The following is a 22312-nucleotide window of genomic DNA, read 5'->3' as shown; positions in this document are numbered from 1 at the left end:
ACTTTGGGTGTAGTATCCAATAAATCACCTGGGGTACTTAGCACTTTATTATAAAATGTGCTTTGTGTCAGATGAGTTTGCCCGACTGGAGGCTAATGTAAGTGTTCTGAGCATGTTTAAGATAGGCTGGGCTAAGCTATGAGATTCAGGAGGCTAGAAGTGTTAAATGCATTTCCAAGTTACAGTATTTTCGGCTTATGATGGATTTATCAGGACATAACCCCCTTGTAGATTGAGGAAGATCCATCATCTTTTTCTGGTTCTTCCCTCACGTGAGCTTTTTCTTATTCATTCTGAGCTTTCTACTTTCTGTCTCTGTTCTTAGCTCATTCTCATGTGTCTTCTTCCTCCTTTATTGGTATCTTAGCTTGTTATTTATATAAAGATAGAAGTAGAAAAACATAAATAAATGGATACGTTTGTCTGGAACCATCCATTACTTATTTCATCATCCTCTCTTTATCTAAATCCCAACCCTGGTTAAATTCAGCTCACCACCTACTCCAGATCTGAACCTTGCTGGCTGAAATGAGGACTCCTAGGTACACACCCAGTCGTGTTGATTGTTCTCACTTCACATTCATGACCACAAACCTCAAGTGGGCCCCTGTGCTGCCAGCAGTCCTGCTATATTTCCTTAGTCCTTGGTTCTCAAAGCGTGGCTCCCAGACCAGTAGCATCAACATCACTCACGAACTTGTTAGAAATACATGTTCTTGACCTCATCCCAGACCTTATGAATCAGAAACTCTGGAGATGGAAGCCAGCAAATCTTTGTGATTCTGAGGCTGAAATTTGAGAACCACTGTCTTAGTCAATTCATTGTCCCATTCTTTGAAAATATTTTTCACACCTTCACACTTCTCAAGTTGCCAGCAACTCCCTCTCCTTCCCCACTCCCGCCTGATGATCACTTTTATTTCAACGTGAATAGAAAACAGAAGTACTCAGAAGAGAACTTCCTCATATTCCTACATCCCCATCTGCTTGCATCTACAGGTGCTCCCGGACCCTGCCTTCCTCACTGTTGCTGGGGCCAACCCCCCTCCCCACCTGCACACTACATTCCATCCCTTCCTTCTCCTGGGGTCGTGTTTTCCTCTCCATGGGGTCTTTCCCATCAGCACACAAATGTCTCTCTCTCAAAGACAAAACAAAAACAAACCTCTGAAAATTTCTCGCTTCTGCTATGGAACCGTCAATCATATTGTTATGTGAAACTTTTGAATATTTATATGTATTTTCTTATTTTCATAAAAGATAAAACAATGAAGGATAAACCAAAAACTATTACAAATACTTACAAAAGAGGAAGAAGAGATTAAGGGGAAGGAGAAGGTACAAAAGCTAGGCCTCTCTGAATGAAATTTGTTTACAGTTTCAACTTTGGAATTATGTACATGTTTTATTTTTTTAAAGATTTTATTTCTTTAAAAAAATATTTTATTTCTTTATTTGGGACAGAGCATGAGCAGGGCGGATGGAGGCAGAGGGACAAGCAGACTCCCTGCTGAGCAGGGAGCCTGATATGAGGCTCAATCCCAGGACCCTGAGATCATGACCCAAGCTGAAGGCAGATGCTTAACCGACTGAGCCACCCAGGCGTCCATGTACATGTTTTATATAATCCAAACATTAAATCAAGTCAAAATCTAATTCAAACAAATTGGCCTCACTGGGTAACAAACTGAAAGTGTAACCACAAAGAGAATTCTTTTAAATGACTTTAAAATAGGGTGGGTTTGGGGGCACCTGGGTGGCTCAGTCGGTTAAACGTCCAACTCTTGATTTCACCTCAAGTGAGGTGAAATTGGGCTCCGCACTCAGCAAGGAGTCTGCTTGAGAGTCTTTCCCTCTCCCTCTACCCCTCCCCGCACTCGTGCTTTCTCTCTCTCTCTCTCTCAAATAAATAAAATCTTTTTAAAAATAGGGTGGTGTTGGTTGGTTTTTTTTTTTAACGTATTTTAGACTTACTTAGAGAAAAGTTCTGATAGTAATACAAAGAATTCCGTCACCTTTCACTCAGATTCCCCATGTTAACATTTTTCTACATTTGTTTTATCTTTCTCAGTTTTTCACTGTTCTCTCTTTGTCCATCTATATACTTCCTAAAAATAAGGAATTCTCTAAATAGCCGCAGTAAAATGATCAAAGTCAGGGAGTTTATGTAATCTACAGACCTTGTCCCAATTTCATCAAGTGTCCTAATATCCTTTACAGCAAAAATAAGATTATATATCACATTTTAGCTGTTCAGTCTCTTCTGTCTCCTTTGATCCCTTTCGTCTGAAACAGTATTTGAAGAATATGGGCATGGGTCCAGTACTTTCTCGAATGTCCCTCAGTTTGGGTTGGTCTGATGTTTCCTCATGATTTGACGCAGTGAAGTCCTTTGGCACGAATACCACAGAGTGTTGCTGAGGGTTGTCAGTGAAGGAAGCACATGCTCTTAATTAGTCCCACTATTAACAGTAGTAACTTTGATAGGAGTGTCTGCCAGGTCGCTCCTCTGGAAAATTACTATTTTACCTTTTGTAATTAATAAGTATCCTGTGGGGAGCTACTCCGAGATTACACAAATATCCTATCACTCTTCAAACTTTTACCCACTAGTAACTACGGTTCTCACTTGAATCAGTTATCATGATGATAACTGCCAAATGGTGATTTCTAATGCCAGAATTTCTTCTACATTCATTAATTGGTTTTCTCCTTATATGAAAGTTTTTCCTTCTCTCTGTTCATTTACTTATTTATTTACATCAGCACAGACTCATGAATTCTTACTTTATTCAATAGCAAAACAGTAATTTGGCTGGACATCCCTGGTAGGATATATCATAAGGACAAAAAGAACCACAGAAAAATCTTAAACAGCATACGGTGGTTTTGTTGTTACTGGTAATGTAGGTACTTTTATACACACACCCTAGGGGACAAAGCAAATGAGTAATTATGTTAATGGCATTAGGTACCAACATTACTTGACAAAATGAAAGAAGTCAGGTAAAAACTCTATTTAAAAAAAAAAAAACTATGTATCAGTATGAATTGATTTATTTTTCTCCTTCTAAAAAATACATATTTTTGTTTAACTCTGTCCACTGAAAAGTCAAAGCAGGGATAACCCAGTAATAATAATATACCTAATATCCATATTGTGAATTTAAATACCATTTCCCACTATACAGAAGTGGGACTACTTGGAGAAATGGTTGGTTCCAGATCTGGGGCAAGAAATGCACAAGAGAAACCTCAGACATCTTCTGCCTGAAAGCAAGGAACTTATCAGACTTTTAGAGTCTTACAAAAGGGCGTAAGAGCTGTCTTAAAGGAGGTCCTGCTGGCTAAAAAATGGGATGATTTGAGCATCAAAATGAATAATGACTGTAATTGGTTAAAATGTATCAAATATATAAAAACCTATAAATTCACAATAATACCAAAAAAGCCCTTCATTGATCATCTTTGAAGGTTGCCTGGCAACCAACTTATTATTCTGGAAATCGTTCATAGCAGCTTTATTCATAATATCCCCAAAGTAGACACAGCCCAAATGTCCCTCAATAGAATGGACAAACTGTGGTTTCATACAAGGGAATTCATACAAGAGAATATTTACTCAGCAATAGAAGAACTGAACCACTGATCACAACAAAATGGATGAATCTCAGAAACGGGCTGAGTGGGAGAAGCCTTACATAAAAGCGTACATACTATATGATTTGTGTATATGCAGTTGTAGTATAAGCAAAACAAACTTGGTTTTTGTTTTTGTTTTTTTCAGAATAAGCAATACTATATCAGAATAGTCATTTGTACCGGGGGTGTGGCAGCCGAGATTGAGTGGTAAGAGGGCGAGGGAGATTTCTGGGACCATAACATCCTGATAGGGATACGGTTACACAGTTTTTTGCAAGCTGTCAAAACTCTCCAATGGTACTCTTAAGGTTTGTGCATTTCACAGCATGTAAATTTTATCTTAAACATAATTTTAAATATTAAACTCAAGGGGCACCTGGGTGGCTCAGTTGGTTAAGCATCTGACTCTTGATTTTGGCTCAGGTCATGATTTAACGGTCATGAGATCGGGCCCCACATCAGGCTCCACACTTTGAGTGTGCAGTCTGCTTAAGATTCTCTCTCTGCCCCTCTGTCCCCACCCTGCAAGCACACTAGCTCTCTCTCTCTCTCTCAAAAAAATATTAAACTCTAATGACATGTGCTGAATTATAGTGAAAAGTTGGACTGATGGTTAGAGGAATGAATAAATATTTGATAAAGCAAATGTAGCAAAATGTTCGTTGTAGAATCTATGTGGTGAGTATGTGGCTATTTACTGTTCTTTCAGTTTTCTCTGTGTTTGATAGTCTTCATAACAAAATACTGGGGAAAACCTCCATTTTGGAACCCCTAATTATGGAGCCGGGCATCATCGGCTCCTAAAATCATGAAAAGTCAATGGTGAACTTTGTAAAGATGGATCAAGGCAGACAATACCTGAACCCACTGACCAATCCTGTTGCTAGAAGTAGGACAACCAGACATTATGTTCTTCCTGAGGTGTTGCAAAAAACTAAAGTATTAGTGGAAAAAAAACTAAAATTGAATGTTAATCTAATCAGTCTTCTAGATCTAACTACCAATTTACAGAAAACACAGGAACATATTCAATTTAAGTAGGTGCTATTAGCCAAGTCCAGACTGTAGGAGATTCCACAGGGGAAATTACCTAGTATCTTAATAAATCAATGGCATGAACGTTTTTAAAAAGGTAAGAGGAGAATATGATATAGAGTCAGAGAGATGTAAGACCTATAACCATCAAGTGCAATGTATGGACCTTAAATACCATTTTGAACTAACCAACTGTAAAAAAAAAAAAGTCTTTGAGATAGTCAAGGAAAATTGAATGTGGATTGGTATTAGATGATATTTAAGGATTGTTAATTGTATTGGATGTTGATAGTATGGTTATTTTTTCAAGTCATTTGTTATAAATACTGAACTAATAACAGGTGAAATGATACTTGTTTTAAAAGACTTCAGCAACAAAAAAAAATGGGGATAGGCGAAGCAAGAGTGGCAGATGTCAATAACTATTAAAGGTAGGAGATGGGGGGAACACCTGGGTGGCTCAGTCAGTTAAGCGTCTGCCTTCGGCTCAGGTCATGATCCCAGGGTTCTGGGATCAAGCCCCGAGTTGGGCTCCCTGCTCAGCAGGGAACCTGCTTCTGCCGCTCCCCCTGCTTGAGCTCTCTCTCTCTCTCTCTCAAATAAATGAATAAAATCTTTAGAAAAAGGTACATGGAGGTTTAATAATCTATTTTCTCTAGTGACAAATACTAAAAAGTTTTTGAAAGGAAACTTCCTTGGCTTCTCCTTCTCTTTTAGCTACATCCCATTCTCATCTCTCTGTTCCTAGTACAGTAAGGTTTTGAAAGCTATCTGAATTTACTATCTCCACATCATCTCGTCCCATTTTTTTTTAAACCTAGTCCAATGAAGATTTTTGTCTATATCATCCCACCAAAACCCCTCTTATCCAGGTCACCAGGGACTTCCAGGTTGCCAGATCTAATGGTCAGTTCTCCGCTCTCATCTGAAATGGCCTCTTACTAGCATTTCAGGACACCAAACTGCTCTGGTTTCCTGCCCACTTCGCTGCCTAGGCACTCTCTTTCCTTTGCTAGATTGTCGTCACCTTCCTGACCTCAAACATTGCTGTGCACCAAGTCTTATTCCTCCGACCTCTTCTCTTTTCTCTTTTTTTAAAGATTTTTTAAGTTTATTGGAGGCACAGAGAATGAGCAGGGGAGAGGGGCAGAGGGAGAGGGAGAAGCAGAAGCAGACTCCCCACTGAGCCAGGAGCCCAACATGGGGCTCGATTCCAGGACCCAGAGATCATAACCTGAGCCGAAGGCAGACGCTTTAACCATCTGAGCCACCCAGGCGCCCCCCCCTTCTCGTTTCTATCAGTAGTCACTCCCTGAGTGATTTCTCACTCATTGCCGTGGCTGTAAACACTGTGTGCTGTTGATCCCAAATTTATATCTCTAATTCCAGCCTTCCCTCTCCCATCTTTTAAGATCTTGCACTCAATTTATACAAACCAGATTCTTGATACCTCTTACAAACTCTTCCTTCTGTGTTCCCCGTTTTAGTAAATGGCATCTTCATTTTCATTCAGTTGCTCAGAACAGAAACCTAGTTGTCATACTTACCTCTTTCTCTCACACCCCATATCCAGTAGCAGTTCTGTCAGCCTAACCTTTAGAATGTGTCCTGAATTTAACCACTTCTTGCCGTCACTGCTTCTGTCACTCTAGTCTGATTCAAATCCCCATCTTCTCTTGCCTGGGCAACCACAGAAGCCTCCTACCTGGTATCTTTTCTTCCAATGTCATGCCTTTGCAATCTTCTCCACACAACAGCCCAAGTAATTCTTTCAAAACCTGAAATTGCACGTAATGCTCCCCTACTCACAACTTTCCAATGGTTTCCCGTCTCACTCAGCATAAAACCCAAGGTTCTGGCCATGGCTTCAAGCCCTAGACCGTAGAGCCTTTGATCATCTGGATCACATTTCTTACCACTCTTCCCCTTGCTCATTTCCCCTCCCCCCCGACACACTGGCTTCCTTACTGTTCCCCAAACACACCAACCGTCCTCGTACTTCTAGGCCTTTGTACTTAACCATCCTATTCCCCCCTTCTGGAACCTGCTTCCACATGAACCATTCTGCCCCTTCTTTCTGGTCTGGGTTCAAATATTACCCTATTAAGCCTTCTCTGACCCGACCCCCTTACTAAATACCAGCTCCCTAGTCTCCAAACCTCTAACATTGACCTCCACCAGCTTTTACCTCATAGCACTTAACACTACCCGGTCTCTTATATTCATTTATATGTATTGGTTTCTTTAGTTTCTGTCTTCCAATTTTATGACTTAAGGATTTATTGAGAATGATAGAATCCACATTCTGATGAGAATTACATAAATCTCAGTGTAACATTAACTTAAGAATAAATATAGTCAGGGGCGCCTGGGTGGCACCGCGGTTAAGCGTCTGCCTTCGGCTCAGGGCGTGATCCCGGCGTTATGGGATCGAGCCCCACATCAGGCTCCTGTGCTGTGAGCCTGCTTCTTCCTCTCCCACTCCCCCTGCTTGTGTTCCCTCTCTTGCTGGCTGTCTCTATCTCTGTCAAATAAATAAATAAAATCTTAAAAAAAAAAAAAAGAATAAATATAGTCAACAAACTATAAACGGTATACTTGAGGATTCTGATTTAAGCTTCTACTTCTCCTTAATAAGGTGACAAAACTGGCCAGGAGATCCTGTCTAGGTTTAGTTTATAGTTTCTTTTTTTTTTTTTAAAGATTTTATTTATTTTTTCGATAGAGGTAGAGACAGCCAGCGAGAGAGGGAACACAAGCAGGGGGAGTGGGAGAGGAAGAAGCAGGCTCATAGCAGAGGAGCCCGATGTGGGGCTCGATCCCATAACGCCAGGATCACACCCTGAGCCGAAGGCAGACGCTTAACCGCTGTGCCACCCAGGCGCCCCTAGTTTATAGTTTCTTCTTCTGCATCATGCCCCTCCTTTTCTAGGCTTGTTCACTTCACCCCACACTAGAATCATGCTAGGGCTATCACTTTCTTCTTCGGGTCTGTTGTCATCCATCTCTATTTGAACCAACTGAAAGTTCTTACGAAGAGCAGTCTTTATCTGTTGGTTTCTGTGGAGCTTTGCTCACTCTCCCATAAACCCTCTTGGCTACTTTGTGTCTTGCTGCAACTCACTCACCATTCACGTACACTTGCCTTCCATCTCCTCCTTCTCTCTCTCTCTCTCTCTCTCTCTCTCTCTCTCTCTCTCTCTCTCACACACACACACACACACACACACACACACACATTTACATTTAAGGGCTTATCTTTCGTTGTACTAGAGCCTCTATTATAAGGTCTTTAAATGTCTTTGGACAAAAAGAGTAACTTCCAAAGTAGAACACTGATGCTTTCATTGAGTAGAGTAAGGATCCCTTCCACTTCCGTGTATCATCATCAAACATCTCTCTGGGTGCGCCAGTTCAGAGTTTTATTGCGCAGAATTTGGGGGGCCACTATCATTTAGGCTAAAGCTGAGCTAAAACTGTGTCATGTTATAAATGAGCAAGTATGGGAAAGAACAAAAATACTTTTCTCTTCCATGCCTGAAGAAGCTTGCTTTTTTTTTTTTTTCACTAACCCATATTTTAAAAGCAGGTCACATGGAACATCAGTCATATTGGGGAGCATAGTATTTGAGCAGAGACCAAAGGTCTGCACAGTTAAATGCTTCCCTGAGACCAGGTCCTACAGAGAAACTCTCATTGTGACCACAAAGCATATGATTCTTAGGGAGCCCTGGTCACACAGCTACTCCTTGGGAAGGATGTCTTTGCCCTGGACCAGAGGCCAGCCAAGTCATCTCCTTTCTCCCATCCCATTCCCACAAAGAGGAAAGGCAGGTCCAGAGAAAAGACATGCCCAGAGAGAACACTGAATTCTCTGAGACGAAGTTTCAATTAAAGTCATTAAATCTGGCTCCTCTTACTTGGGGATGGAATGAATAAAGAAAAGCAAGAGGATGGTGGGAGGGTAGAAAAAGAGCCATTAGCATCCCCTAAGGACTAAGACACAGTGGCTCTGTAGGTCAAGTTGGAGGTTTCAAGAAACATTTTGGCAAGAGGTGTAAAAAGTATTTTTCCTTAAATGTAGACTATCACTCAAAAAAAAGAATATTGCATGAAAAGGTAGAAAACACATCTGCCATATCTTGCACACGCTTTGCTTCCTGAGTAATTCTTAGCACTGTACCCTAATCTTAGATGCAAATAATCTCTGAAAAACATTGGATAAAACAGGTAAGTCTTTGGAGAAATCAACCACAAGTGAGAACAGCACAAGTAATTCAAGCATCCAAAGTAATTGCAGGAGTTTTTAATGTATGACTATATGGTCATGTTATTCAGTTTTGTGTAAATTGCTCATCTCCAATTAATCCTTATCTTTGGTTTGTTGTTTGTCTGTTTTTCCTTCCAGCCCCACTGTGTTCTCCTCGCCTCAAAGGAAAACTCGGCACCTGTTAAGCTTGGGGGCTTTGGGGTAGCTATTCAATTAGGGGAGTCTGGACTTGTAGCTGGAGGTAAGAACATTTTTTTTTGAAAAATTTCCTTCAAAACCTGGTCACTTTCAGACTGGTGTAAAACTTCCAAAGTAAATATTAGCCCATCCTCAGTGTTTCATACCTGTTCCACCCCCCCACCCCTCCCCATGAAAGTGCCATCATAGTTTTGAATTTAATAACTGTAGTTATAACTTAAAATTTTAGTATCTTGAGAATAGACTCTGTGCTTTTACTCTTTGTATTCCCACCACTTGGCAGAGAAGTGACCCTGCATACAGAGTTTAAAACAGTGTTGAAAGAAGGTGTTATCTGGGGCAAAGTGACTTCTAAGGTTGAACTGGCCAGGGGCACCTGGCTGGTTCAGTCAGTGAAGCACGCGACTCTTGATCTTGGGGTTGTTAAGTTTAAGCCCCGCACTGGGCATAGAGCTTACTTAAAAGTAAATAAAGTTGAACTGGCCAAACGAAGTCCATTCTAAAACATGTAGATTAACCACTTTCAGATTTATATAAGTGGCTAACGTTTAATTTCATATTGCTTTCCTCTTTTTATTTGTGAAAGAGTCCTGCTCAAGCCATCAGTCTGTGTATTTGGGAAGAGCAAGCAGATGTAAATGCAGACTGATTTTTATTATTAGCCAAAGCAAAACATAATTAGAAAACTCCCATGCCAGAAAAAAAAAAAAAGTAGAGAAGTTAAAAATAGAAATTTTCTCCAGTAGCGTGCAGAGGTGGATGCTAATTCCAGATTCAAGAATTTGGGTTTTTATTTATTCCCTTCAATAGACTCCAGCTCAGAATGCTGCCCTGTTTTTAGTTCTTTTCCTTAGTTTTGCAAATGACTTAGTTCTCCAGTCTAGAAATTATCATTCTTCTAGTCAGTACCTTCGATTTTTCATCTCCAGATACTGCCAGACTTCACAAAGAGGAAAAATTCGAAAAATACCAGCAGAACCTTTTTGAACCTGTCATCTTCCATGAATACTTACATTAAGTTCAAATACCTGACAAATGATAAATATCAAAACAATTATCTGTTACACAGGATATTTCATTTAATTTAATACACTATTACTAACACATCAAAGCAGCATTTACGTAGACCATCTTCTGAAAAATGAGCCAGGAGTCATAGTCATAGTCTTTAAATTGTTATTTCATCACATTGCCCTCTAAAATTAAATTACGTTTAGATTTTCTTCTAGTTTTGCATTCTCTTCCAGCTCATCATTTCCAATAATATGAAAAATTGCAAGTTGAGTATAGTTTTAAAAACTGACTACTTTTTTCCCTTAATTCAAAACTTCCATCTGTCATTAAAAGGACTATCATAGGATCTGATTAGTAGCACATCATTTAATCATAGGATCATTGAATCTCAGGATTCCAAGGGGGCCTTCACTTCTCCAGTCTTATAACCAGTGATCACATTCCTTCATAAAATTCCCAGCAAAAGGTTGAGCTCTAGTTTAATTCCTCACATAGCAAAGAATTCACTGTGTTCCAGGACTGTATTTCCATTTTTGGAAAGCTCCTTAAGTACTGAAACATTCATCTTCACATTGAACAGAAATCTGTCTTCATATCACTTCCACCCAGTGGTGCTAATTGTGACTTTTGGAGCCACACTGAAAAATTTTAATCCTTCCACATGATAACCATTCAGATGTTTAAGGACAATATTGTGTACCGCTAAGTCTTATCCAAATTAACTCGCCTAAGTTAATTTAGCCCTTCCTTATATAAACTGGTGCAGAATCTCACAGTGTGCAAAGGACGGAGCCAAAACTGAGCACGACTGTAGGTACAACCCAGCGCACAGGAGCTTGGGGCTGTTGCTTCTTTTGCTGTGGGACTTACATTTCTGTCAGGCTCCCCAAATTGTGTTAGCTTCTTGGATAGCCACATAATGCCACTGGCTCATACTGATCTTGAAATCAACTGCAACTCCCAAGTTGTTTTTAAACAATTTTGTTATTAAACTAACTCTCTTAAATCTGATATTTGTACAATCACCCCTCTGTAAAGACTACACAACTTTGGGGCACCTGGGTGGCTCAGTTGGGTAAGCATCTGACTCTCGGTTTCAGCTCAGGTCGTGATCTCAGGGTCATGAGATCAAGCCCCACATCAGGCTCCACACTCAACAAGGAGTCTGCTTGGGATCCTCTGCTTTTCTCTCTCTCTCTCTCTCTCTCTCTCTCTCTTTCTCTCTCTCAAATAAAAATGAATCTTTTTTTTAAAAAGAATACACAGTTATAACAAGTAACTTCTGATAACATCCCCAAGACTGATGGGATGAAATGAAATGAAATATGTTCTATGCTGGCCACATATATGGCTTTATTTCTCTTTGTCTAGATCCATATCCCATTAGTATTCATAGTGGTATTTGCCTCATATTTTACCATGCTTTTTGATTAAAGGAGGAAAATAGATTCGTTAGATTTATCTAGACATCTTCTCCACGTTAATCTACTTTCCTAAAGTCCTTGAGCCTTTCTCCTAAATTGATTGTTTTTCAAGCTGATTTTGAACCTACAGTGTGTCAGTTGTACAAAATTTATTTTTCTCAGTGCTTCTAGAACTAAAATACTTTATGATGGTCAGAATGTCATTTCTTAACATACCTTCCTTCTAGTCTTGAAGTAACTACTTCAAGCATTATAGTGTCTTTAAAAATGCAACATATGTAGATAAGGGATAAATGATTTCTCTTAGTGAAAGCTTTCTTACTGTTTAAGGTACTTTTGAAATTATACTGATATTCACTTATTTGCTAATGCTTATTAACAGAAAGCTGTTTTCCTGTCAGTTGGAATCTTTGATTACTCAGAATAGAAATAGAAAAGAATTCTCTCCTTTCCATATAGTAGAAACTGCTTACATGTATTTGCGATTAACCTATCTGAAATTCAGCTATTTGGAAAACTCCTCTATCCAGAAGATAACTAGGAACCTAGAAAAAAAATTATTTTTGCAGCAAAACATTTCTTGACGTTAATACCCATTCATGGTTCTCTCAAATGGGCATCTAAGGACACACTCTCTGAAGCTGGCATGCTGCCATTTTTCACAGTTTTACGGATTCATATGCCTTCATGCCTGGCCCCTGCTACTCCCTCTGGTTGGAATACCTTTTGTTATTTTCTGTATCTGTTTAACTCTTACTGCTCCTGAAGGCTGAGAGACTGAGCTGACAAACCTCCCCTCTTAAAAGCAAGCTGATCTTCACCATCCCAAGTTAGGTAACCCTATTCCTTCTCTTCCATATTAGCGTAACTACCTGTGCTACATACCTCCATGTAGTATTTGAAGCAGGCATATCAAAGACTGAGCTTTATGAGGACAAGAGGCATCACGGCTTATCCCTCTGTATGTCCACAGCACCTCCCATTGTGTCCAGGACCTAGCAAGCACTTAGGAAATTGTTACCAAATGAAAGAATCTGGTTGCTACTCCTTTTCTGATTAATAGCAGATTTTATGCAACAAATTAGGAGAAGACAAGGCTGGAGGAAGCACAGTGAGAGAAAAGGCACGAAAGCCTGACAGAAAAAGTATATTGAGCAGATACCAAAATGTAGAAAGCACAGCCCCCTTTTAACACTGAAGAGCTCAAGCCTTGCTTACCTGTGAAGTTCCTGAGGGCATTTTCTGTTCTGTAGCACAGTTCTTTCACTGATAGCCACAAGACAATCCTGAGTCATCAAGAAATGTTACACTGTCTGCAGCATCTTTTGTAAAAAGAAGTCAGAAAATTGTAGAAAGATAACCATCCAAAATTATTTTACAAAACTTTGGGTGTGTGAAGATTCAAGTCCTAGCTATTCAAAATGGCTCCTTACCAGAGGTTCTAGATAATGAGGTTGTAATATATTATCCCAAAGTCTAACATTTAAATATTTAAATGTATCTCTGAAGTATGTCATACACAGTGACATTTGGTTTGGTAATTGACCACAAAAGTCTAAGAACAGGAAGTCAAAGTCATAAAAATCAAGTGACCACAAAGAAGGAAAAGTCAAGCTATCACAAACAAGGAGTCCGGGAAGGTTGGTGTGCATTAAAGGTTAACTCTAGTCCTTCACATTTGACTGATCTGCACAAAATATTGTAAAAAGCTCATTCCTATATATTCTTTGCCCCATCATCTGTGAGCAAATTCTTGAACCAGAAGACATGTATGTTCCTTAAGGATGAACACCAATTCTCCAGAATGGAGTAGTCTTCAACCCAGATAAATGGAGAGAAGCTCCTTTTTGAGTTGTTCAGCTCTTTCTTGTGTAGAAAGTAGTAGGAAGTTGAGTTTCCAAACATCATCCCAAGTATAAGAAGTCTTCTGACTGGTGCCATGGTACCCGCACCATCACTGGTACCTTGATCTCTTGCCCTGCTTTTCCCAGCTCCTGCCGTCAGCACAAGGCGAATTCTCCAGCGGCCCTGCTCTGTCCAAGGCTATTAATGAAGTTCGAGGCTTAGCTCTCATTTGAGCTTCTTTGTGTTACCAGAGGAAGCAAAATGGGGCAACGTGGAATAAAAATCTTCCCTTCTAACCAGTACAGTTTTCACTGCTCTACTGCACATTTTCAATGAAAATATTTTCATTCTCTGAACCCCAAAGTTAACCTCTTCTGTTATGTGGGAAGAGGGGAGCCATAGTGATCCACAGCACAGAAATATCCCCAGTACACAAGCTAAGAGCTGCTTTATCCTTCACCGTCACAACCGAGTTTGACGGTCACTAACTAGACTTGATGGTGTATTTTCTCTAGCTGAATTAGAAGATCTGTAAGGTCTTGTCTTTTTTTTTTCTTTTTTTAACTCTAAACCACAGTTCTGAGCTCTAGGTAAAGTATTGTGCAGCCTTCAAAGTAAAAATTACCTTGGACTCAGTACGATGGGAGAGAAGGGGCAGGGGGAGGAAGGAGGAAAGAAGAAGACTGGGCCTGCACACAAGAAGAGCCACCGAGTCTGGTGGGCAGTGCCCCTTCCGCAGTAATTTCCCTCCTGGGCACAGTAGAAGAAAAGACTCCCTTAGGGATACTGAGTTAAAGATGATTACCAGCGTGCAAAAGACTGCTATCAGACTCCTTCCTGAAGGCTAATATTCATGGGTGGGTGTGGGAGAAAACTCTTTAAAGAAGATGGAGGCCAAAGGGGATTGAATGAGAGGAGCTTCATGACTTTGCTTTGGTTTATGTCCTATGTCTGCTCTCATCCAAATGTTAACATTCAGAGGCAGCTTAAAAAATCCTATAGAAGAAAATATTACTGAGCATTGTTAATTGCTACAGTCAGTTCCTAAAATCAATTGAACAGGATTTCAGATTCCGGGTCATATTCCAGATAAGATTAGATTTAATTTTGAAATTTTCTGTTTGGCAATCAAAAGTATATTTCCATTTTTCTCCAAGGATATCTTCTCACTCCTGCCCCCCGACCCCTGCCCCTACTCTGTATTTTTAGTGATTTTCAAACTTGAAAATTAGAAAATTTAAACAACTTCTTCATTAAACAAAAAATAGGTAAGTACCATGCATCCTGCTTAATGAAATAGGCAGTACCAGTGTTAGAAAGACAAAGTACCGTGGTGCTCGGCTGACTCAGTGGTGGAGCATGTGACTCGTGATCTCAGGGTTGTGAGTTCAAGCCCCATGTTGGGTGTAGAGATGACTTAAAAATAAAATCTTAAAAAAAAAAAAAAAGACGACAAAGTATCTCTCCTGGGCTCAATATTTTGAAGAGGTGATTAAATAATTTTTTTTCCTTCTGCCTGGTAGTAAGAGAATATTTATATTGTTAAGCTTCTACTTCAGACTGTTATTCTATTTTCAGTTTTCCAGTGAGGAAAAAAAGCCATTTTATGTAAACACTTTTCCTTGATGTTCTTGTTTTAAATGTAGGTCGCGTTGGAACACCTCATTTTATGGCCCCAGAAGTCGTCAAAAGAGAGCCTTATGGAAAACCTGTAGATGTCTGGGGTTGTGGCGTGATCCTTTTTATCCTGCTAAGTGGTTGCTTGCCTTTTTATGGAACCAAGGAAAGATTGTTTGAAGGCATTATTAAAGGAAAATATAAGGTAATATATTATGAACATTTTATTCTTCCATTGAGATTAAACTATTCTGGAAAATATGAAGTTACTATCTAGACTTCCTGATTGTCAGAGAAAAGTTCTTTGCTGATATCACTGATCCCCTAGCCTTGTTAGACAGTATGGGCCTGAAGTAAATTTCTGAGTCACTATCAGCTGCACTGTCATGTAGGCAGAAGACAGGAGACTGGCTTTAAAACAACCATGGCCTTCCGCCTCCCTCTGCGCTGCGGCCGACCTCAGTCCCACATGTTTGGAACCCAGCCCTGTGTTTAGGCTAGAAAACGGGGACCCTAGTCCTCTTTGATACAGCGTCTGTACATGCAAGTCAATAGTTCAGGAGTCTTGGGCCCTCAGATTCACAAAGCCCGTCCTTTTACCATAAATACATCCCAGCAGAACTGCCCATTGATCTAGGTCAAGGAAATCGGTTAGTGCCCTACTTATTTCAAATAAAATTCTAGTTCAGGGAAAGAATTGGGAATGACACTTCAAATTTATTGTGGTAGAATTTGACCTTTTATTTTACCCTAGACGAGGTGTTCACGACAGATGTGAGCTCGGATTTAAAAGTGTCCATTCTCCGTGTGGAGACCAAACCTCCTCTTCAGGCTCAGCTGGAAGATAAACTTCTTTGGCCCTTTGTGTAATTTGAGGAAAGGCTTCATTTTTAAAGCTTTCTTAATTTGTAAAGTGAAAATGGAAATTTCATCCCAGTGATTTAATAATTCTTTATTTTATACTTAGTATCCGCGTTTATTTGTTTTGCTTTACCATGCATGTTGTTCCATTTTATGTAGTCAGCTAGCACAGCTGAAAAATTTGCCACTTACTACATTCCAGGATAAACTGAAATGCCAGGATCACAACCACATCTCATAATATAATTTAGAGCCATTTTAGTGTGACTTAAACATTCCTATTCTTTGGCTACCATGGATTGGAAACCTCATAGACTATTCACAGATGTATGATTAGCATATTATTACTTTCCTTATCAAAAAATTAACAATTCATCACTGACACTGTGAATGCCTATACCAAAACCACCTAAGGAATGCTTGGAAATAAATAAGGTTGGTCTCACTGCCCCAGCTCTTACACTCCGTGGCCCTATACCATCGCGTGTGGCCGAAGAATCAATGCCGTGTATGGGAAACATGGGGGAGTGTGTGTCTGGATACCAGCTTGGCCCAGCTTATGTTGGGGAAGTTCTTTTTCCACCCCATGTTACTGAAACCCGTACTTTTTATTCAACAGAAGCACTGTTTCATTTTCAGCCATGCCTGGCAACCTAAAAACCAAACGCAGAGGTTCGGGTAACACCAGACTCCAAAACTGTGAGGCCTGTTAAGTTTTCTTTTCATTTCCTCAGTAATGTTAGAATTTTATATGGGACTTCAAGAAAAGGGAGAGAGAGAGAAATGAAAGGTGAAGTAGCTTCAGGGTTGCAGCCTGGTCCTTTGAAACGGTAAGTGAAACTTGGAGAGGTGACAGGTGAGAATGAGTTACACTTTAATTTTTAGCCTTGTGCATCGCCAACTTATAAGGGCCTGCGGGTTTAGCTGCATTAAGATACATGCCCAAACTCTGTTAACAGAGAAAGATGTTTGAAATAATAGGTTTTTCTGCTTCTCTTCAAGTCAGTTGGCCACTGGGGAATAAAATCAATCCTTCCAAGGTAACTAAATGTCTCAGGAAACTGCTTGTAAGAAATCCTCCCCCTCCAGTCCCTGCAAGTTGCAAATGACTATGAGGAATGCATGGCCATGGCTTTCTTTTTTTTTTTTTTTTAAGATTTTATTCATTTATTCGACAGAGATAGAGACAGCCAGCGAGAGAGGGAACACAAGCAGGGGGAGTGGGAGAGGAAGAAGCAGGCTTCTAGCAGAGGAGCCTGATGTGGGGCTCGATCCCATAACGCCGGGATCACGCCCTGAGCCGAAGGCAGACGCTTAACCACTGTGCCACCCAGGCACCCCTGGCCATGGCTTTCTGGTCGAATTTGGCCAAGTGAAATCACAGATACTTACCATAGGAAAACAAACACGATTAGCCATGCAGCAGCATAATAAGAATACTAGCAGTAATGATAACATCCTCAGACCTAGCACTCAGTATGTGCCGGGAACTGTGGCAAGCACGCCTATGAACTCATTTTATCCTCCCAGCGACTTATGACGTGGTGTTGTATGATAAAATCTCCCACCTGCCTTTTGGGAGCTATAAGCTTTGACAATGATAGAATTCTTCCTTTGTGTTAGTTCAGTTGCTGACTTCCTGGTTTCCAAGACAATGTGCTTCGTTCCAACAGCCTCTGGTATTCGGTTTTCTCTATTTTTAAAGCACTGAATAGTTTGTTTGTTTCCTTGTAAGAAATTTGGACTGTTCACACATGCCAAAAAGTAAATGATTTTAAAACCCCCATTCCTAGTATTACAGTAAGTCAGATGGACGTGACAGCTATATCATAATTTCTGCACCTGAAGGTTTGAAGCTTTGAGGTTAATAACTTATTACCTTTTTACTTGGCTAACCTTACCTCTCACTTAATATTCATGGTTTGTTTGCTTTTTTTTTTAACATGAGAGCCCCACGTTTTCAGCATCTTCGTTTGAAGTATAGAGCCATCTCTACCATCAATGGTAAACCTGGTGGGCCTTTCATATATGTATATATGTGTGTATGTGTATATATACATACATATATATGTACACACATACACGTACGGCGCTGTGATTCTGTCAGCGTTTATTTTTACATTTTTTGTTATTGAAAATTTCAAACAAACAAAAGTAATAGAGATAACAGTACAGTGAACCCCCAGCTTCAATACTTAGCAACATACAGCCAGCCTCAAAAATAGTTTCATTACCCCAGTGGTTCTTAAGAACTATGAGCAGAATCCTTGATGTCTAGGGGTATTTTCAAGAAAATCTTGATGGCATCGTTTAAAAACTAATAGTTTATCAACCGCTGCTGGTCTTAAGTGATTTTTGTTTAACTCTTTATTCACATTTGCTAGCTTCCTTGATCTTTTCAGGTAGATGTCTGAGAATACTATTTACCTGGAATAGATGCCAACATTTAATTTCAATGAACTTTCTTATAAAAGACAACAACATATCTCCCACAGTATGTACAAGATACAGTGCCGTCCTCTGGCTTCGTTGTGGGTAGCCAGTTGGTAGCTCCACAACAGGAGTCGAGGAGCCCATGGCTTTAGTATGCGAAGAAGTGAGAGTGTTCTGTAGCCCTGTTTTGTTCCCCTTATAAACCCAAGCTCCCAGATTAATTTCAGCTACTCTTTCAGCCAAAGGAAGAGGAAAAGCCTGGATTGGACTCCCTCACAAACAGGATGGGGGCATATACTTTTCAACCTCTACTCACCTCAGAAATCTTACCACCACTTTCAGAAGACCTCTCAACCCCTTTCTCCGAGGACAAATCATTCCAGCTTTAAGGAGCACATCAGCTCCAGGATGGGGAGGAGGGAACAAGGCTAAGCCTCATCCAATCACCAACATTATTTCAAATGGACCAGTTGATCACAATTTTAATAGGATGACGGCAATATGGCACTTACTTTAGTTAAGAGATCTGAGAAGCAGAAGTGACTATTGTTTGGAATTCTGCCTGTTAGGAAAAGAACAAGGAACATTTTTCACTCCCCATCTGTAAGTATAGAGCCTCACAGTAGCCAGAGCGAAGTGTCTAATGCTAACCCTTGGCCAACTATAATAATGCCTGTGTACTGTGATGCAAGCTGTGATTTTATTTGGCTTGAGGTTATTATGGACTTTATTCTCCAACTTTCTTCATTAGAAGGTGACCTAGGTCTCACCTGGTTCAAGCTAGCTCCTGGCACCAGGCCTCTCACATAAATTCACCCTGTTAGTTGGCTTCTTGATTTTAAATAAGGAATGAGACCTTACTCGTCTCTCCCTGCCTGTCCCCCCCCTTGCCTTCCCAGCGGCAAACCCTAAGTATCCCTTCCCTTTTTTCTGCTTCCTGGGCTCAGACATACCCTTTTTCCCAGGAGCCATCTTGCTCTTTTCCTCCCAGATCCACTTTCTCACAAGTCTTATGTCTTTTGAACAACTCATAGTTTTTGATCATTTGTTTGACTTCAGTCAATTGACCTTGTGACTTAGTTGTCTCATCTCTATGAAAGGAACAAAAGTAACTTCGCTGAAGACAATATACAAGTGAATTGGTTCTTTTGTAGGGCCTTTGGTAGCAGTGTATTTTTTCCTAAATACTAAAATTGATATACCGTGACCAAAACATCCTACTAAGAACTTTGCATAACTTCATACTTACTGCACATTCCAATCCTTAAAATGTTTTAAAATTTCTTTAAAATTTTTAATTTAAAAATTAGAGCAAAGTATCTAGTCTCTTTAGCTAAGGTAGAAACTACAGTCACGAGCATTCTATTCTTCAGTTATTAAAAATATGATAACTTATGTGACAATAAGAACATATGTAAGGGATATTTACTGATGCAAAATCTCATAGAACAACAGACACCAAAGACTTGCCTTTGTCCTCTTTCTTAGAAAGCAGGCCTTTAGAATCAGATTTCTGTTCTTTGAGAATTTTATTCACATTGAAACAGCATAGGAATGTTACATCGTAGTGAATGTTAACTTTTCACTGGACGATAACTATGGAATTTTCGTCTCCTTCTCTTCAGATGAATCCAAGGCAGTGGAGCCATATCTCTGAAAGTGCCAAAGACCTAGTCCGTCGCATGCTGATGCTGGATCCAGCCGAAAGGATCACTGTTTATGAAGCACTGAATCACCCCTGGCTTAAGGTATGGGAGCCCACAGGTGGCCGTCTACATTGTGTGTGAACTCTTCCAGAGACAGGAATGTATTGCTCTAGAGGGCGACTTTTCCCACCTCTTTTCTGAGCACTTTTTTTTTTATTATTTTTGTTCATCTTGTTTGCTGTTCCTGGACAGCTTCTGTAAATATCTGAATGGAGAATATACCATTCTAGTGACATGCAGCCATCAGAGGAACAGAGGCAGATTAAGGCAGAACGTATCAGGGAGGAAGGCGTGTTTGTTCTCCACCGACACATGTCCCAAAGCTGTGCAACAAGAACAAGGGAAGTATTGCTGTGTTTATGACAGAAAGTTACAATCTTTACTTTGGGTGTGACTGTATGGTTCATAACATTTTTATTTCAATAGATAACTAGATATGGATTTATTGTTTTAGAAAGAAGCTAATTTTTAAAATTCTTTCTCTATCCCATCTTGTGAATGAGTATTAAGGAAAATTTAACTTGGGACTTGAATGAAATAGCACTATTTGATTAAGACATTCTAAAGTTCAGTAATTCCAGGAAATTCTCACTGTACAGGAGAAAACAAAGGCTCAGAGAGTCTGAGAATCTCACCCCAAGTCACAGAAGTTGTCAGTAGTGGAACCAGGATTTTAATTGAGTCTACTACGCTTTCCTTTGCATGTGAGATCCTCAGTCTTTTACTTACTCAAGGACATCATCCAGCAATATCCCCTTTCCTGCATCATCACTTTTCTGACTCTGTTGACTGTAACATGCTACAGTGTATTTTTTATTACGGGCGCGCGCGCACACACACACACACACACACGCCCCTCCTTACCCTACAACCCCCTCTAGCTTCTGTTCCCCTAGACAGCAAAACAAGAACTAAGTTGACTGTACTCATCCTTGCTCCTCTTTTTCCGTCTCCACTCAGGCCCTTGGAGATTCATCTAGTTTTAATGGTCTTAAGTGCTGTTCATACTCTGATGAGTCCTGAATTTATATCTTCAGACCAGGCCTCTCCCCGGAGTGGTTCTTTCTTAACCCAGTGTAGTCTTGCCCCCTAATACCTCTCTGATTTCACCCCCTACTACTCTCCTCTTACTCTGTTCCCCACATGTTGGCCTTGTTTTGGTTCCTCGGGCAGCAGGCACATTCTGGCCTCAATGCCTCTATGTTTGTTATGCTCTCTTCCTAGAACGCTCTTCCCCAGGCATAGTCATGGCTTCTTCCTTTACCACCTTCAGATCTTTGCTTAGCTGTCAGCTTCTTAGTAAGAGCTTTCCTGTCTGCTCGGTTTAAAATTAGGGAGAAGGAATGCCCCCTGCCGCCAGTATTCCCAGTCCCTCTTCCCTGCCTTAGTTTTCTCCATAGCATCTGTCACCATAAGACATACCTATATTTTACTTGTTTGTAGTCTATTTACCACCTGTAAAATACAAGCTGCAGAAGAGTAGGAATTTGGGGTTGTCAGTTCACTACCGTCCAGCACTCTAGAAAGTATCTGGCATATAGTAGGTGCTCAATAAATATTAGTTATTATTTAATGAAATGGACAAATAAATGTTCATTATATTACACCATGCTCTTTCCCTAGAAATCATGCAAAAACAATAAGATCTATTAAAATGTAGATTCATAATGCATCTTAGTGGCAATGACACGGATGATGATATTAGAGAACAGTTTTGAGATTCCAACAGATCCTGAGTCTCCCTCAAGAATTTTACTTATCAGGGCGCCTGGGTGGTACAGTAGGTTAAACATCTGACTCTTGGTTTCAGCTCAGGTCCTGGTCTCAGGGTGATGAGCTCGAGCCCCACATCGGACTCCATGCTCAGTGTGGAGTCGGCTCAAGACTCTGTTTTCCTCTCCCTCTGCCCCTCCCCCCCACTCTCTCTCTCTCTCAAATAAGTAAATCTTAAAAAAAAAAAAGAATATTACTTATCAGATCTGCATTCAACCCTCCGATACACAGTTCTAGTTATTCCTTTCTTTTTTTTTTAAATGATTTTTTATTATATTATGTTAGTCACCATACAGTACATCCCCGGATTCCGATGTAAAGTTCGATGATTCATTAGTTGCGTATAACACGCAGTGCACCATGCAATACGTGCCCTCCTTACCACCCATCACCAGTCTATCCCATTCCCCCACCCCCCTCCATTCTGAAGTCCTCAGTTTGTTTCTCATAGTCCATAGTCTCTCATGTTTCATTCCCCCTTCTGATTAACCCCC

At 40.2% G+C, this 22312-nt stretch overlaps 1 protein-coding gene across 13 annotated transcripts in view; it reads left to right on the top strand.

Moving 5' to 3' along the window:
* Positions 1-22312, top strand: part of CASK (calcium/calmodulin dependent serine protein kinase) — a 350328-nt gene that overhangs the window by 206924 nt on the left and 121092 nt on the right. For all 13 annotated transcript variants that reach the window (XM_019804579.2, XM_019804606.2, XM_019804597.2 and 10 more), the window contains exons 6-8: positions 9086-9188; positions 15075-15250; positions 19965-20087. In XM_019804579.2, the coding sequence (XP_019660138.1) occupies positions 9086-9188; positions 15075-15250; positions 19965-20087 (402 nt within the window). The remainder of the gene's footprint in view (positions 1-9085; positions 9189-15074; positions 15251-19964; positions 20088-22312) is intronic.

This window comes from Ailuropoda melanoleuca, chromosome X (assembly GCF_002007445.2).
Source record: "Ailuropoda melanoleuca isolate Jingjing chromosome X, ASM200744v2, whole genome shotgun sequence".
Taxonomy (NCBI): Eukaryota; Metazoa; Chordata; class Mammalia; order Carnivora; family Ursidae; genus Ailuropoda; species Ailuropoda melanoleuca.
Note: the sequence above shows the minus strand (reverse complement) of the source record. Positions and strands in the feature narration are given on the sequence as shown.